At 43.6% G+C, this 18,728-nt stretch overlaps 1 protein-coding gene across 1 annotated transcript in view; it reads left to right on the forward strand.

The window, feature by feature from the left end:
- The window catches only part of T265_08226 (hypothetical protein), a gene marked incomplete at both ends in the record, with an annotated part of 36,933 nt that extends 18,570 nt beyond the window's left edge, over positions 1 to 18,363 (forward strand). The window contains 6 exons of the mRNA XM_009173969.1: positions 2,450 to 2,728; positions 5,517 to 5,855; positions 7,181 to 7,253; positions 14,436 to 14,525; positions 15,457 to 15,919; positions 17,539 to 18,363. Of these exons, the coding sequence (XP_009172233.1) occupies positions 2,450 to 2,728; positions 5,517 to 5,855; positions 7,181 to 7,253; positions 14,436 to 14,525; positions 15,457 to 15,919; positions 17,539 to 18,268 (1,974 nt within the window). The remainder of the gene's footprint in view (positions 1 to 2,449; positions 2,729 to 5,516; positions 5,856 to 7,180; positions 7,254 to 14,435; positions 14,526 to 15,456; positions 15,920 to 17,538) is intronic.
- Positions 18,364 to 18,728: the final 365 nt, after the last annotated feature.

The raw sequence follows: 18,728 nt of genomic DNA on the forward strand, positions 1-18,728 counted from the left end.
TGGGACCGATTGGGTAGCCAGCGTTTCAGAGAGGTTTGATCAACAATCGGTGGATTTATTACTGGGCAACGTTTCGCTTTTGACACAAAATCTATGTGGTAAAGCGGGATAAGGCAAACGGATTTTTTCAATATCTTAACACTTTGGACCCTCACATTAAGTATAGTATGGCTGTGTGAACAATCAACTGGAAAATGTTTGGGACCGATTGGGTAGCCAGCGTTTCAGAGAGGTTTGATCAACAATCGGTGGATTTATTACTGGGCAACGTTTCGCTTTTGACACAAAATCTATGTGGTAAAGCGGGATAAGGCAAACGGATTTTTTCAATATCTTAACACTTTGGACCCTCACATTAAGTATAGTATGGAGTTAGAGTCCACATCGGGTATACTACCTTTCCTTGACTGCATGACACACCAGAGTGGTGGGAAATTTAAAACATCTATTTATCGGAGATCAACAAATAATAGCGCGGTCTTAAAATACTCCTCAGCACATCCGAAAGCAGTATGTGCTGGTATAGTTTCAACGATGTTTAGGAGAGTGAGAGCACTGTGCACAGAGAAGGTCGACCGAAGAGCAGCACAACTTGAGGTAAAAAAAGCCTTCAAGATAGCGGATACCCAGTGGGTTTAATTAAGCGGCAACTAAGACGGGTATTGGTGCCAACACCAAGGCCCATTAAAGTGGATAGGAGCAGAGGTCATTTCATACAAAACAGGGACATCTGAAGTCATTAGAAGGGTGCTGAATACGGGTAACATTAGAGTAGCATTCCAGAAGGGAAAGACTGTACGCTCGGTGTTGGTGCATTTGAAAAATCGCCTTCCGGTTAATAGGACTAGGAACTGTGAATACAAAATAAAATGTAACGACTGTACGAAAATTGATATAGATCAGACAGCCAGGCAATTGCACACCAGGATCGGTGAGCATAGGCGGTCCATTAATAGACCACCGAGAAATGTAAACGAATATCAGGCGATAGTCATAGATTCGGCATTGGCAGGTCATGCACTAAACACTGGATTGGTGTGAAAATTATTGTGTTAAACAACCAGCGGGTGACTTGATAGTATGCCGAGTTATTTGTCCATAGATTTAGATGCAGGGATGTACCACTTTTAGGCGTTTTGGTGCGCGGTGCGTGCGTGAAGTTGTCGCCATGTAGCTGTCATTTATTCCTTCACCAGGTGAGTGTTATCCAGTGAATCGTCTATCCAGACTTGCCGATTGTCTACCAAAATCCGTTTCATTTTCTCCATGCAATGATACTAAGTGACATCCGGAAATCTGATTGCCATTTCCGAGGCCATGTTAATTAGGATCCATCAACCACCACCATAACGTCGATCGTGTGACTGACCTCGTAAATCCCATAAGTGTCCGTTTTACAGCTGTCGTTATTCGTCATGCTTGTTTCACGTCCGCGACCGACGACAGTGAAAGAAATGTCAACACATGAGATGTCTTCTCTCTGTCTCGACCGAAAAAATCAGGGCGCTGGGAACGTACGATAGAACATGCTAACGGAAATCAGTGAGACAACTGTTTTTGAGGGAGTCACGTGCTGTTCATGGGTATCCAGCCTTTTTATCAGCCTTAGTTTACTATGATTTGGTCGTATTTCCTTGTCCAGTATGATTCGGTGAGTCCGATGGGTGTTGTGTTTGTGGAATTCAGCCAATATTGGGGGCATTTCTGATATTTATTCTGTAACTGGTTTTTCAACCTCAGCATTTATCATATAATCACCATCCCAGGCGTAGTAAGTATGGCGAGTCTCCCTGGGTCGTTGTTCGCCACAACCGCATGTGCATGTGTTAACTCGCTATTCAGCCGATTTACAAACCTTTCGATGCTCGTAGATCAGCGACACATCGCGCGACTGCCGTGTCGATGAACACTGTTCTCCTAGTGTCACAGCGGATTTCGAACACCAAAAATCAGGGGAATGCGTGTTTTACTGGAAATGATGACCCAACGTGTGCTTGAGTTCAAAACGACTCGTTTGGCAGGAGGGGAATTTTCCTTTGACCTGCAGTCTAATGATCAGTTATTGCCTAATATTAACGTTTCCCTGTTTTTTCCATTGAGACTCTTTTGCCTAAAATATCTGTAGCTCGTCAGTATGGCCCAGGCGATTTGAATCCGTTGGCAGTTTGATGACCTTAATGCTCACTGGTGTAATGGCGTGTTTATTCTTTATTTTGTTCAACAAACCTGATTTACTTGGAACTTACCTTGAGAACAAATTAATCGGTACTGGGGAGGTCATCACCATCGTCATCATCGTAACAGCAGCAACAATAATTCTGAGGCTTGCCTACCAGCCCGCTTTTTGAGAGACCTCACCAGCTCAGAATCACGACACAATTTCTTGTTCTTTTTATTGCATTAAGATGTTTGTTCGGTGTTAACTGATTTACTCTTATAATCTTTCCAGCAGGATCATTCGTTGCCCAGTTGTGAACATCCGCAGTGGCTTATGGAATGTTGCCATGGTCGAGGTGGTTGCACAACTTTGGCAACTGTTTTTACGGCTCCTTCGTTATCCACAATCATCTCCTGCGGTCGATCGCATGGTGAACTCCGTCTCTGGCATGTCACACTCGGAGGGAATTTGGTTCTCATCGGCCTCATACCTAGCTGCAGTTCGCTGACCTGGGTTGACAGATTTTACCAAACAGCGGATAACTGCTTTTTTGCGCTGGGATTTCAATCGGTATTTTTCCGGTTTCGCTGCTATTTATGGTTGTCCCAACCACTTTGAAATTTGGATTGCGAATTACCTGATGCGAGTGGTAGCTATAGTTTACAGGGTGCAGCAATAATCTCCATGATGAAGATATGTTTTTCGGCTGTAAATATTGCTGCTGTTGGTCATTCTGAAATGGGTATTTATTGGCTTATAAAATTTTCAAATCTTTTCTGGATCTGGTGCTATCAGCAGGTTTTCTGCTCTTCGAAGTCCGTCCACCTTTTGTCATTTCAGAGCGCAGAAACCTGGCTTCTGTCGGATCACTCCTCACCTACTACAATTTGTTTATACACCGGGCATGTTCATACTTCCTTTCATTATGCGACTTTTCCCGATGCGAGATGACCCAAGTGGTTAGAGCGCGAATTTACTGACCGGAAGGTCCGTGGTTCGAATCCGACCTCCGCCACTCGACTTCCCCTGTCTAGGCTTGGGCAACCTGGCAGTATCCCAGCCCTCGTGCTTCCTTCGGGTGGCATGGCAGCTAGGCACCGAAAGGGTGCTACAGCTGAACGATTTTTTTCCGATGTGATGCGTAGCTACCCACTTCCCGAAATGAATGAACACTCCATCGCCTTCAAGATTTGGTTGTATATTCCACACTCTCCCACTTTCTGGAATCGAAACTGTAGTAGCTGGGACCGATGGTTTGTAATTAAAAACTGTGCTGAACTAACCTGATTTCGGATGCTTCTCGCACCTTACTCACTAGGTATGTTGAGTAATATGGTCTGGGGGAAAACCGTGCCTGAACCGAGCAGGTGCGCATTTCCTACTGCACCTAGTTGATGAAAAGCGCGGTGTCTTCGGAGACCTTCGGCGACAATTGACAGAATTTACTGAAATCAGTCAGTTCATCCTTAGTGTATGTACAGACACTCAATAACTTTGGAACTGTGGTATATGGGTGCATTACCAAGATGTGTATTCAAACTTGTCGTTAGGGCCTGTTTACTGGACCGAAGCAGTAGTTTTTCACTGGCTAGCTACATCCAAGTAAGAACTGCGGTCCCGAAGCACGGAAGCCAAAAATGAGTCAGCTTTGATTCATTATTATTTGATTCATTCATTATGACTTGGATCTTGGAGATGGCTTCAGAATGCTGGTGCTCACGGAAAAGCTATTAGGTCCCTTCGTTCTGACTGGTAACAAAATCACACGGAACAAATGAATGCAATTTTATCGGCTTATTATGGCAGAGAAAACAGTCGGATGTGGTCCATTTCTTCACTATATCACTACTGTTATGTTGAGTTATCGTACATACCGGGCTGTCACAATCAAAGCAACCCTAGCTGCACCATTACCTCACTCATCTACACAACCGTATGCACCACCCTAACCCTTGTCATACCTTCACTCGTTATAGTGGCACTGTCGTTTTTTTTTCACCCACTGGGTTTCATGGGCGGCTTTAACCGGAGTTTTTGGAATAAAATGATCATAAATTTCCGAAGAGCAAAAGCGCGCTGTCGATTCTTAGCAGTCTGCGATTTCCTACGTTGATTCGCGAAAACATCACTCACATGTTAATTTCGGTCGATTAGTCCATTAATGTGTGCGTGATTACTCTCGGTCCCATTACTTCAACTACCTGTGCCACTTAGCTACGAATGAGCTAATGATTCGGGCGAGGATCCATGTTGCAGTCACTAATGAGCTTGCGTTTAATTTACAAATCGGATAAGCCATGCTGCGCGTTGGACAATCTTTTAGCACCACGTTGAGTTGGTCATGCCTGAGATTCTTGTGTTTGGAAGAATTTCCTTGTTCAGGTCAATGTACATGATTACCGGAAATATGGGAACATATGGAGCCGGGTGATTATTGAATGGGAAGGTCAATGGTAATTGACTGTGCACTGGATTCTTTTGTGGGGGTTCGCGAAATGATATTTTGAGACACAAATTGAAGTCTGACAGTCAATCAAAATGGCTACAGATTTGGAACACAAGTGGACAGTCCCGTCCTAAGAATGGATTTGTCGCTGTGTGGCATTTTATTGGGCTAACCGCTATAGATTTTTTTGTCACGTTTATTCGTTGCTATTCGTTGAAGAGACGCTTAATGTAGGCCAAAGAGCTTTCATCCTGACCTGGAAAACCTTTGTTAGCTTGAACTTTTCGTTCCTTCTTGTTGCATCCTCTTGCACGCTGATCAGGTACTCTGTAGTTCAGTCCTACCTGCCAATCTGGAGGGGGACTATGGACAGCTTTCCTTATGAATTCGGTCATCTGGAAGTTCTGTTTTTCAAGAAATCAATTTTCGATTCCGTTGGTCAACGCTTCATATCCGGGGTCACACAGTAGTGAAGAGCTCCAGAAGGAGCAAAATTGCAATCTGGTGGTAAAACTCCTACAAAATGGCCCTCCTATTCGCTTACTGAGATTCGAACTATGAAGGCGATGTTCACGGAAATTCGCTTGTTTTTTGCGAACGACGACTGACGAATTTTTTCGGTACTACGGACCTGAAAATCCGATTTTGAACAGATTCAAGTACCTATTCATTTGTCGTGTACATCGATTGCATTTGTTTTAGTTACTATAGCAGCGACTAGTGTCGTCTTGTCGGTTGTCATTTCAGCTTTCATTTCATCACAAAAATTGATCACGAAACACTCTTACGAGCCCTTCGTTTGTCATTTATTGACACTGACAGCTATTAGTGTCTGCTTCCAATCGAATGACTGACTAATCTGTCTCTTCGCCAGCTAGCAAGATGTAGTACATGTTTCTGTTTTCTTTCCAGGCCAATTTCAAAGCATACTTGCTCGGCCAAAGTTGTGGGAAAGGATACTCGTTCAGTCTCGATCGCCTTAATCGGCGCGCTCTCTTCCGAGTGAATTGTGGTGGAGGTAATCGGTACTGGGAGTGGTGGGTACCAACGAAAGAAACTGGACGAAATCAGCAGATGATCACAAAGGAACCTACCAGCTCTTCTGATACATGTCTCAGGACGAGTCTACAGTGCTGCTCCTCCGGTAGATTCCCAATTTTGGCCACTGTACATCGGGGCGATGTAATCCTACATTCGTTCGTCCAGCGGACAGTTAGTCCTTCTCTGCCCTTTAGCCCGCTTTATTTGCGGGTAGGTTCTGTGATATCTTGTAGCATAGCTTCTATCCGGTTGATTGATTCGTTTATGCGCTTTTGATGTAGAAACAGGTGTCTTTGGGAAACTCGTGACTTTTTCGTCTTTTGTCCGTCAATGAGGAACTTAGATTGTTTAGCTCTCTTATCCCATTACCACAGTGATTGCGCAGATTCGGGCTAGTCTCGCTGCAAAAGGATGCCTGTGGCAATATCAGACCTAGCTATAGTAGATATCCCCGTTCCAAATAATGCTCATTTGCTCCTTGATAACGCTTCGCTAATCATTTGGCGTTTTCGATGGTGTGACTCACTCGACTGTTTTCCCCAGCGAACGGCGGCTGTGTCGCGTGCATCAGTTTTACGGCAATCATTATAGGTGACGCGTGACTCATAGGATCAGAGCGTGAGGCCCCAAAGGCTTATTGTTTACACTAAGTAAGAGGAGGACGAAAACATGACTCGTTGGAAAGGCATCTTAACAATGCCCAACGTGGAGTGTGCATGGTTTACCGTAGTTTGATTGTTAACCGGACAGGAAACAATTGGTAGTTGCATTCTCCCTCTCAGTCTCGATCCAGATTGCTGCGTTTTGGTTTTTGTAGAGCTAAGTGAGTAGCCACTCAAACTCCCCACTTCAGCCGCTATCTGTCCCGGTTTCGCCAGGTCTCACAGACACCAGAGTTGAACTGTTTTTTGATGCCGGTGTTTGGCAGTCTCTGAACTAGTGGCACAGATAACCTTCGGTATCTGACCAATCATTCAGTCAGATGAATTTCAAGCAGGTTAACGATTGCGATTTACACTGCCTGCATCATTTGCACTTTAGTATCTTATCACGCATCAGGAAAACACCTCCTAATTCGAGGTTCGTTTGTCTGTTGCATCCCACGGCCCATGACTACTGTTCAACCCGAAGGAGGCACGAGGGCTGACATAGTGGTGGAATTAGTCGACAAGCCAGGGTTTGCTTCGAATTAGTGACTTTCCGGTTGGTAGTTTTACTTCCGTTGACCGCGGAGCTATTTTGAGCTCAAGATCTGGGGGTACCTTTTCACCGCTGTTGGAGTATGAAAGACAACTTATATGTATTTTTGCCCGAAAAGAATAATTTTCTGTACCTATTTGATGAACCCCCAAAGATGAAACAGGTCGCGGGCTGTCGTAAAGTTCTCAGCAACCTTATGAGTAGTGTGTTCCATCGATGCAACGTTACAATAGCGATTTTTCCGTTATGTTTAGCGTACAACTTGTTCTCCATGATTTAACCACTGGATTCTTTCTGCTTCTGTTTCATTTATTTTCACATGCGATAACTGTTAGCCGAGTCTTCACGGACGAGACGTCAACTGTTGCCTGATGTTCAGCGTCCCCCTGCCGGACGCTCACATAAGTGGTAGGCTGCATGTTTTTCAAGTTCTTTTTCTGTTCTTCGTGGCATGTAACACAGTCCTAGGGTGATAACCTGTGTGTTTTGCTAACTATTTACACCTTTCCAGCATGAAATGTTTGGACGTATTTTTAGGTGTAGAACAGCTTCGAACAACGCTAATGTGGATATCTGTTTTGCCACTTTGATATGCTTCATATTGGTTTTTAGGGCAGTCACCCTCCTTGCTTGTCAGCTCCGTCACTGAGAACAACACCTTACTGCTGCCCAAAAGCGATTCAGTATCCTTTCGAACTGTCGTTCGACAGAATAATTACTATGGTGATAACTAGGGAGAACAGTCTATCTATTCATGTCTGCTCTTGTTCAGAGCGCTTGTTGAACACGTCTGAGGTACCGGTTGCGTTTAGTGGTTCGGTTGTGTTTCATTTTATTGAATGTGATGTTTGACGGAGAAAGCACTAACAACGTGAGGAACAACTTATGGTAAAATAGGAAACAGTTAGCGTACACGTTGTCAGCCTGTTCTTCGCTTCCTGTCTTTGAAGAAAGTTTTATGTCTCATGTTTTTTTTACGCGATTTGTGTTTTCATGTTCTACACGAGTTGATGAGGGCATCTCCCGAATCACACATGCTCTAACGTTTATCCACTTCGAATTATCAACCAGGGAGCTTGTCATTACTGCTTATAGGTATAGTTACACTGGTATCCCATCTGTAAACTCAGCCTCTTGTGGTGCTACTGGGGGCAGCTCTTCAAAACATCTTGTGCAAAAATACACGTCTTATATAGTCCAACTCAGTAGCGTTAAAACGAACAGTGCAAGTACAGTGACCCAAAAAGGGCACTTATCATGACAACGTTGTTTATACTTCTGTGCATATCGAAGAGTCCAGAACGTCTTTTGTGTGTGTGCTCATCAATCAAATGCCCTCCGTGTTTAGTTACAGCAAATTCGGCCTTCGTATTGGTCCAGCATCTACATCACAACTTCCAAGGAGGATGCCTGTTACTTAATTTTTCAACCTGAGCAATGAAGATCTTATTTTTCGCTGATGCTCACAGAAAAATTTGGATTTAGAAGCATCCATCGTGGGGGGCAACCTTAATCTCTCATAATCGAAATAACTTTGAGAAGGTGCGACCTCCTCTCACTTTAGAAGTAATCTCTATCCAGGGCATTCTGTTGACAGACAGAACCGTATACATAGCCATATTCATCAGTCTGTCTGACTCTCTACGTGGCTCCGTTTCCCGACGTTTTTCGGACTACGAAATGCTGTTAGAACCGCGTTCAGTTTGTGGTTGCGTTTTGGTCGTCACTGCCAGCACACTGAATCCTCAGAATGACTGATGTGTAACATTTTACCCTTGCTTGTACTGTGTACACGTGCAGAATGTGAAAATGTACTCCTTTTGGCCGGATTGTGAAAAAATGACAAAAGCGCAGGTGCAGCGTTCAGTAAACACTTCCCCCGTGAACGACATGTGCGGCACTGGACAGCGCTCATATCGCACTACTACAACAGAGCGATCACTTATGGGACTGATCGTAGTCTAGGTTCTAATAAGGATAGAACAGCTTTAAAGTGATTCTCAGCTTTTCAGCGTAGATTTACCTCACTGGCAGTACGGAATCTGAATGAAAAACCAATAAGGTTGTTTGAATATGATATGAAGCTCAGTCGAAAGTGGCGGGCCTGTTTTCTGCTGCGTTGGGTATTCAAGGACTGGTCAACCGCCTTAAAGACCGTAGACAACCAAACATAATGGCTATTTCCGACAGTGTTCTGTTGTTACTGAATAGCCTGCAAAAGCATATATTTTGAACCAGACACGTGCTGCGATGAATAAGATGAAATTGCCACAGCAAAAGCCATTCGAACCATATACCAGTTTTTGGATTGTTTCAAACGAGAACAGGCAATATTTCAGCCACCGTATTGCTCTCGGGGTCCATGTTAGCCACTTACTGGGGGACTACTATAGATAAAAGGTCCGATTTGGACTTCAGAGGCACCATGTTTGCTCAGTTGGTTCATTTCATCCACCCAAGATACATTGCTAACTTTCCAAAACGATACTCTGATCCACTTAGGACATGTGGAAATTTGTGATCTGATTATTTCGACGACGTCCGGAGATTCATCCAACTTGTGTCGAATTCTGCCTATGAGTTTACCGGTGGCAGTCTAAGATTCATCGATTCGAAGCAAAAGTATGCTGAAGACTGGATTCGTCCTGCTTACGCGCAGGTTCTAACGCAACACCATGTGAGTCCCTGCAGAGTCTGAGCTGGCTGCCCAGTTGTTGGAACACGCATCGCATGGACGTACGCACACACACACACACACACACACACACACACACACACACACACACACACACACACACACACACACACACACACACACACACACACACACACACACACACACACACACACACACACACACACACACACACACACACACACACACACAACTTCCACTTTATTTTCGAGCAGTGAGCAACTCTATTTGTCACTTTATGTTGTGGGCTTAATAGATTAACCGGAAGTAGGTGTGTACTCTGACACTCCGGCGTGATTAGAAACATGGCGAACAGCTACTATCAATAACTAAGTTCAGTGACGGTAATGCTCTGTTTTCTGTGATGAATCCATATGTATTGATCCTTTATTCTTCCCTTCAATGCTTCGAATGGCATACTATGCGCCCGTCTTACATGAACGGGTTTCACGATCGAGAAAGACTTCTGATTCTCGATCTGGAACGGACAGATGCATAAATCCATGTGAATCAATTACTCATCCAAACAGTCTGGCTTTTCGCGGGTGACTGAATATCACAGTGACGACGAAAAGTTTGTCTATATTTTCGTCAGTGATAGGTTGGCATGAGCAGAGTTAGAGCGAATAGGCCGTCAGCATTAGTAGCTCATGTGAGACAAGAATAGAGCAAGCAACTTCATTTCACTGACTTGCCCCAGCTGGCTAGGTCATTACATGTTTGATACATTTTTTCGGGGTGAAAATAGACACCAAATGCTATCCAGCTGACTTATGGGGCAGTTTTGTGATACAGTATGGTAGTTTTATTAACCTAAAACTGTGCTTGGTTTTAACTTGAAGTCTTTGGACACCGCCGTTTTGGAAGCATGTGGCTCATAACAATGGTTGACCCATTTCACAACTTTACCTTGGTTGTTATTCAAAAGTGAAGCGTTGCCTAGGGCAACATAAAACTGGTTTATGGTCAGTTCATTAGGGTTTGTGCTAGAATTGATGAATGTAGATGCTGACCAATGTCGGATAGTTTCGGATCACATGACGCTGAACTCCATCGTAGTACGGACGATTCCAATAGTCTGGCTCCATCTGAATCTGATTTTCTCTGCTTCTGATTGCCTGTAACTTCGATGCCGGCGAGTGTCTCTTCACACAGACCCAGCCAATGCGGGTAACCGGTTGTTTTCAGCTATTCGGTTTTAACTTCTCTTTTACAGCGAGTGCATTCGTTCATCGAATACCGTACATCGAGGTTTTTTGAGTACTGTGTGATTGAAGTTGGAGCTGGAGTCCATCGATCTTTCCGTTATATCATCTAATCTCACTTTTCGTAATTTTGTGGTGGTTTCAGTGATTCTTAAGGATGGGGATGGTTCGGTGGTTCAGGGGATTAGACGCGTCATATTTGACAACATCGTTCAATCGGAAAATTATGGTTAGTCTGGCCTATGCAATGCTCATCACCATTATCGTCTGAGCTGTACACCATATAACTGTCATTTCTGTCTTATTTCGTCTTACTGCCGATTTCGTCATTCAGGATCTGTTAAACTGGTTTTAAGTGACAATCACTGGTTTAATTGTAGGGTAAAGCCATGAGTATTATGATTCTGATATTTAAAAAGGATTAGCATCCGTTTGTGCGAAAGAGTAATAGATCGAAATTCTTTTAGCCGGTCCAGCGATACTAGCGGCGTCGAAAAACAGCTGCAGGACATTCTCTACAGCGCTTGAGCTGGAAAAACTCTAACTGGCTAAGATGGAATGTTTTATGCGTTTACGACTTTCTGAAGTGTCCACAATGTATAAGCTTATTGCGTTTTCATTCATTGGTTCTTTTCGATTATATTCGTAAATGAACCGATATTCCCTACTTACTACTCCAAAGTTGTGTTTCGAGTACAGTACTGCCCGTTAGTATTGAATACGCAAAGTTGAAATGCCTGTCGGTACTCTAAAGATCATAGGATAAATATGTCATGCTCCTCCGTTTCTCAACAAAATAATCAACGGGTTGTGAAAAGTCAGAGGTTTCGTGTTGTCCCCGTTCACTACAATTTGCCACTGCTATTCCGTGTTGGATTTTTCTTCATTTCTCCTCTACTTTGATACTCTGTCCCCGTTTCGCTCACCTATTCCGGTCAGTTGGATCGTTTTCCTTTTCGGCCCAAAATTCATATGAGTACACAGGGGCTGTGATCTCATCAGGGAAACAATGCGGGTTAGCTCTCGGTTTCATCCAATTTGCCACACACGAGGGACGATAACCTGCAGGTGATGATTGGGATTAGTCATATACAAAAGTGTAAGTGTCTGTTCATCCGTGTGTGTAAATGCAAAGCCCTTCAGTAAATTTCGTACATCACTTGGAATGCAGTGGATAGACCACCTCAATGAGAGGGTGAACTGTCACAGGATCTTCGTCCGACTATGAACAGGTACAACAGTTTGGTCTGTTAGTCAACTTGAAGAATAATTCCATTCTGTACTTTAACTAAATGGAAATGCGCAGATCGTAGCACAGAGTCTGTGGACTTTTGTTGGGTTACCTGAGGGATTAAGCTTGCAAGATGCAAGGGTTCACTCGAAGCCGTTTGTCCTGGAGACATGACGAGCCGGACCTACAGGGATCGCGGTTGTGTTTGCGCCTGTGCCATTGGTTGGCAATAAGTGATATCACAATTTATCAGCAGTTCATTAGGTCTGTCTCAGCTTTCTGAGGTTTAGATATAGCTAGACCTGCGATTATACTTAAGGTGGCTTTCGGTAGTAACCGCTGTATAGATCGTAACAGACCCCACTGGGCCTTACACACACTCAATACCTCAATGCCAGAAGTAACTCTTAGTGACCATCATTCTGTAGACCGTACCAAGTCGAACCGTGACAAAATACGGAATTCTGTGCTGGTATCTCCTGTGTTCAGCGTAATAGTGACGCAGGCGCATCTAGTTGGTTTGAATTGAAGATTATTGAGTCAAACTGTCAGGTAGTTCTCATCTGTGTCCACCTGAACAGCTTGGACACTGTGGAATGTTCAGCTCACAACGCGACCATAAGTGACTTTCTGTGACACGAAGCTATTTACTGCTTCGCACTAGCTAGCCGTATGTTCATGCTTCAGGAGCTTATGAGTGATACTGGCCACCAGACCATATTTCGCATGCCAGCCACATGCAGCCCGACATACAGTACATCCACTAGATTTCCTGATAACCATTTGAGTGGCCGGGACACGCATTATATTCCCCTCACACGAGGATTATTTAGACCGCTGATCACCTAAATTTTAAATCTGGAGACGACAAAATTGTCAAACTGGCTTCGTGACGTCTAAAAAAACTTCCGGGACTGGTGTCTTCTATTCTCGACCAACATCATAACATAGTCACGTGGCCAGACTAAGATTTTGTGTCAAAAGCGAAACGTATTCGGGCAACAAATTTATCGATTGCTTCCCAAACTTTTCCGAAAAGTTAGATTTATTCATTGGTACTACCCAAGAGGTTTCATCGTTCGAGGCTCCAGACTCGAAAGGTCAACATCTAGATGCATCTCGTTTTTAATTTCCAGTGTTTCGCATTCTACTGTATATATCATTGACCACCGCGATGGAAACTAATAATGCAAGCAAACTCTGGTAGTTGGTGTATTACTTTTATTCTTATGAGCGAAAAAGACGAAATTCCCAACCTCACTCTGTTCAGTTCTTTTTGTTCCAAATAAGTGTAGTTTTATCCTGCTGCTGCCATTTTAGTCTGTTCTGAAAGTGGATGGCTCTTCGGCTCAGTCATTTTTCATGCTGTGTGAGAAGCGCGTGCGAAAGGATGGGTTTGCGTGCATGAGACTTAAACCCCACTTCCGCTTTCACATCCAGTAGGCTGTTTTTCTACGCTTTTGTAGATTTCGTTTGTTGCTGAAAGTTGTTCGAATTCCCGACACGCATGCTGATATTCGGTATTTCCACATCCCAACTGTCTGTTGTCGTACTGCATTGTAGTTTTAGACTACTTGGTATGTAATACACGAATTTTAGAGGCATAGATTGTATGTTAGCTTGTATTTTCTTGTGTCGAAATTAGAGTGCCTGAAAACTACCCTTACATCACCTAGTTGGATTCAGTTGGTTTGAATTGCAGTGTAATCTCTGACTTGAACAGCCCAAAAAGACGAGCGAATTGTGGTTGAAAGTGCTTAAAGTGCCATACAAAATGGGAATTCTGCATTGCTGATGAAGGAAAGGCGATTTTATGGTTCATCGAAGAATGGGGGTCTCTTCACAAATTTCGGCCGTTTGAACATCCATATGGCTCAACATGCATGTCCGTCAACAGTACTGGATACAGATGAACGGCAATGAAAGTTCCTGGTTTTACGACTTTCATTCGGCAGAACCGTTAAGAATTGTCCTGTTGAATCATGTTTTGGACACAGGAACATGAATCATCACAAAAATATCAGGTAGCGTTTGTCCGATGATAAGCGCGGAATAGGTACTTAATATCTCCAGTCATGCGGCATGCTTTGCAGTAAACCACAAAACCAGTTGATGTATTTATCACGCTTGTGAACAAAGCATCGCTCTATCTTTAGAACGGGTTCGAACTCCTGAAGGTGTGAGACATCGCCATTATCCCTATTACTTTTGTGTTGTTTTAGAGATGTGATAAAAGTAAACAAGGTCACTTCACCTATACAGTCACACAATCCTTACGTCTTCCTCCTTGTGTTACCTACGGGCTGAGGACAGAAATGGGCATGCAAACTTAGGAGGGCAACACACTCCTCAGGCATTGTGCACTATTCAGGGGAAATGTGGTTATGGTTTGAAATGGCTCCCTCTGGTTGCTTCGTTTAAATGGTTGTTTTCTTTTGATCTCTTCCTATACACTATAGATCCGCTCACCGCCCTATTCTGCTTTGCGGGTGGCGAAAGTACGGATTTGTCAAGCTGGGCACTTAAGGCAGATACTTTGGGACGAACAGGTCAGTGTATATATATGTCTAGATTCTTTGCGTTTGGCGTTGACTATTTTGTCCCGATTGATTCTCTGCTAAGAAGCCCTACTATAAAACTCTTCTATTCGCATCTCTGTTTGACCCCGCGATCCCCATGCGCTCTAGTCTTTATGGTTGCTGCATCGTGAGTTTGGTTTGGAGACTAAACTATACCCCTCCGTACGTTTTGATCATCTTTCGAAAAATGACAATGACCCCATTGTAGAGGCTTGAATACGTCCTTCTGAAATAGTTTGGTGAAACTAAAGTGACGCTTTCGGGAAATAGCTGCAACCGGGGAAATTAGTTCGATTCATGGAGTTATTCCTTTGGCACAAAAAAGTGCGACCCAGTTGTAGCTCGGAAAAAAAATCAAGACACGGTTTGACGTGATACTCAGCACACAGCTGAATCTCATTTATAGTAAACTCTAACTGAATGTGCTGCACAATGATCGCATCATGTCTAGGTTCAAAGCTAATCAACATGCCGTAGTATTTCTTTCGACATAACACTGCCTATAAATTTGATGGAGGATCTTTGACAGGCATAATCCTTGAGTTTCCATCAGCCTTATTTTCCACTCGAACACTAAATTCTTCCTGGGTGGCGAAATACACTCATTTGGAAATCAAATCGGTGTTAGCGAGAGAGCGGAACCGTTAGTGGGCTGTGTCAGAATTTTTATGAACCCTGTGATTAGTCCTGTGTCAAGGCAAGTAAAACGTGTTCATTCGTTTGCCTTTCGGTTGGATTTGTTGCTCCTGGGTATGTTTTAAAAGGATTCCTTGTATTCACAATTATCCGCTCGTGTGGTCTATGAACAAACTTGCTCCCTGTGTCGTCGCTTTTTGCAATATCCTACTTTTTCGAAAACGAGATTCATGTGTGCCTTAATTTCCGTTTTTGCACTCTCTAGATGTCACTTATCACTGTTCACCCGAGCATCACCGCGGTCACATATCCAACATCCGTTGTCTTAGTGTGCCAGTTATACTGGAGACGCACAAAACAATTGGCGTGAACGGGCTCAATGGCTATATGATATCGGGCGGTGGTCGTGGACAGATTGGTATTTGGCGAATCAATCTTACCGATTCCACGGAATCCTCTTGGCGACCAGGGTGGCTTGGGTCCATTAGACTTGCACTTGTAAAATCCACATTTACCAAGCAACAAGTGGAATTCGGCTATTCGGTTGACACAGGAACGCAAGAATTTGCGGGTGACCAGTCTTCATCTTCCAAATCGATTTCTCCCAGAGTTTGCCGGACCACCGATCTGCGTGTCATGGCTATAGTATCTGTGGAAATCTGCCAACTGGACTGCTGTCGTGAACCTATTGTGCTAACGGTTGCAGCTTGTTCTGATGGTTCCATTCGGTATGTCACACTAATTGACTTTTTTCTTGTTCCATAACCGCGTTTGATCAAACTCTAACTCGATTTGCAGACTTCGGACAACGGGTAGCCCGACATTCATGATGTTGTAGACAAAAATCATCACTTCGAGCATTTGGGTCTCGTACGAAACCCTCTTTGCCGTCTATTGTCGTTCAGCACGATTACATAAGGAACGTTGTAACCATATGAAAATGTGTCTCAGTGTTGTGTTCCGGGACTTTGCTCTACCTAATGATAAGCTGTAGTCACCAGGAGGACTATTTGGGAAAGGTGATAAAAATAAGTGTACCACACCTACTACATCATCCTAGGTTGACGATACTGGCACTCAGCATAGCTTAGAAGTATACCATAAAAGAAACCGACACTTCCGTATGACTTTCCGGGCATAGCTGTCTGGTAGGAGCCCTACACTAAGCCATCAGCAGCACAGACACTTATCAAAGTCGGTGTAGGCCAACGGCGTTAGAAAGATCATTCACGGTAAGGGTAGAGAGATATCTTTGGAAATTGTCTTGGAATGATGAACGTTTGCGTTTAGCTCAGCTGCAGTGTGCTAGATTTGAATGGCATACCCACTTCGTGAGACGGAAGAACAACGAAACATTGCAAGTGTTGAAATTACTGATGTTCAAGCATTGTGTTCACCATTGGCACCGCTACTCACTGGAAGGCAACACCACAAATGTTTGAGCTGTCGGCTTGTCCATTGTGTTAGATACAGTGTGAAACGTCTACTCTGGTACTGGAGTCAGATAGTGGAGAGGCATTTCATGTTTAGTCGATGTTTATAGAGATTTTGCATACTGAAACTCCCTGGTGGTTTGACAGGTGTGCGAATATCCTAGCAACTTATAAAAGTTTTTCTTAAGGACTCCAGTGTTTATTTCAGCCGCTGGAAGTACGTCGCCTTCGTTTGGACGAAACTGCTTGCAGAAGGTATCATCATTGAAGTTTCAGGGAGGTTTGCTACGGTCTGCAAACCCAGCTTTATCCGCTCTTGTTGGGCTGTTCACCTCTACCCCTTGCACATCCAATTGTGATATGTAAGGAGGCAGGAAACGGGCTGAGAATCATTGTACAGCGTCGCCGTCATATTTGTTGGCTTCTGACCAATCAACTCAGGTTGATTCTTGTTCTAACCAGAGCGCTGGGAAGTCTGTGGAGTGTAGGCGGTTGATTTTGAATATTCTCGCTAAGTGATAAAATGAAAGGGATGAATGGCTTTTGTCTTCACATTAAGCTAATTGGGCGCTTGGAACGAATGGTAACAATGCTTGGTCACATTCTGCTCACATGGTGTAGTGCGTATAACTTTTGTTTCAAGATCCAGCCTTTATTCTTCGACCGTATGGAATAACACTTAGTTAATTTATGCCAATTTTTACACTGTTAGCCGTTTGATTGACTTTCTCTAAACTATTTTACTTGTACACGGTCAGTTGAATGGTGATTGAACACCTACTATCTGGAATTCGCACGACTGGCGTGTTAACTTCCTATTTAGGTTACTCTGTTCAGTTGACACTTGTGTTTGCTCTCTTGGTAAACTATTCTAAACTCTCAGCTCAACTATTGCTCTTCTTTTTTCTTATTAGGCTCATCGCCATTCTCCCACCGACTGAAGTTCACCCTCGGTCTCCCAAGTTTATTGAGCTGGGGGGTTTGCATCAACTGGCATCAAATAATGCCTGTCCTACTTTTACTCCAAAGTGCTATTTAGATATGAAGCTTCTCGAATCCAAGTGTAACCAGCTTGTTGTCATCGCATCAAACAGCGACGGCGAATGTGAATGCTGGTCTGTTCAGTGGTCCGATAACCTACTCGATGCAGATGAGCTCAACGCAACATTCCAGTGGTCACTGATTAGCCGACCGGTTCAACCATTTTACAAGGACACTCATCCGGCATTCAATTGTCTTGACATTGAGTCACAGAAACAAATTTTGTTCGTTGGTGCTGATGATGGCAGCTTGCGTGTCGCGAGAATTTCTTCCCAGTTTAACGAACCAATACAACCTGAATGGCTAATCAGCGAAACGTGTCACTTCGCAGCAATAGTCCGACTAGCCGTGCTTCCTACTACGGACCAATTAATGATTTGGAACCGTGTTGTAACATTGGCAGCTGATCATCGTCTGATTCTTTGGCAGTTTAGCATAGCTGGTAACCGAGAGACCGTTCTCAGGCCATTACAACGCTCGATTCTTCCAGGCATTGGTGACCCCCATGGACTAGCATTGAATATCACGATCACGGACGATTCTTCAAAACGACCGAACTGGTTACTGGCCACGGGCATCGGAAGCTTTCTTATACAAATATAAATACCTACTATTTGTGTTTTGTACATGCAGTTTTTGTATTTTTTCCAGAAATTTTCAAGTGATATTATACCGGTTTGTACCACGTCGCATTTGTTTATCTATTTGGTTATCAAGTCTGAAAAATCTTTATATATATATATATATGGAGAAGGAAGGAAAAATATTAGGACAAGAATAGGCGGGATTCGTCTGACTAATTGTGTTTCTGTACCAGACTGGCAAGTGTCATAGGCTAGGTGAACCCAGTGATGCAGATCGTTTTGTCAAGATTTTCATATTCCAATACCCTGTCGTCATTAGATCTCTTGGTATATTTTTCAGTGTGGCTCTCGGTTTACGGAATAAACCCTACAGAGGTTGGTGTTGACTGGACACAGGATGAATGTGACCAAGACAGTGAGACCTGTTGTATATGCTGGTCGCACTCAGCTGTGTGCTGGAACTTGATGCATCAGAAACG

Source organism: Opisthorchis viverrini (genome assembly GCF_000715545.1).
Source record: "Opisthorchis viverrini unplaced genomic scaffold opera_v5_207, whole genome shotgun sequence".
Taxonomy (NCBI): Eukaryota; Metazoa; Platyhelminthes; class Trematoda; order Opisthorchiida; family Opisthorchiidae; genus Opisthorchis; species Opisthorchis viverrini.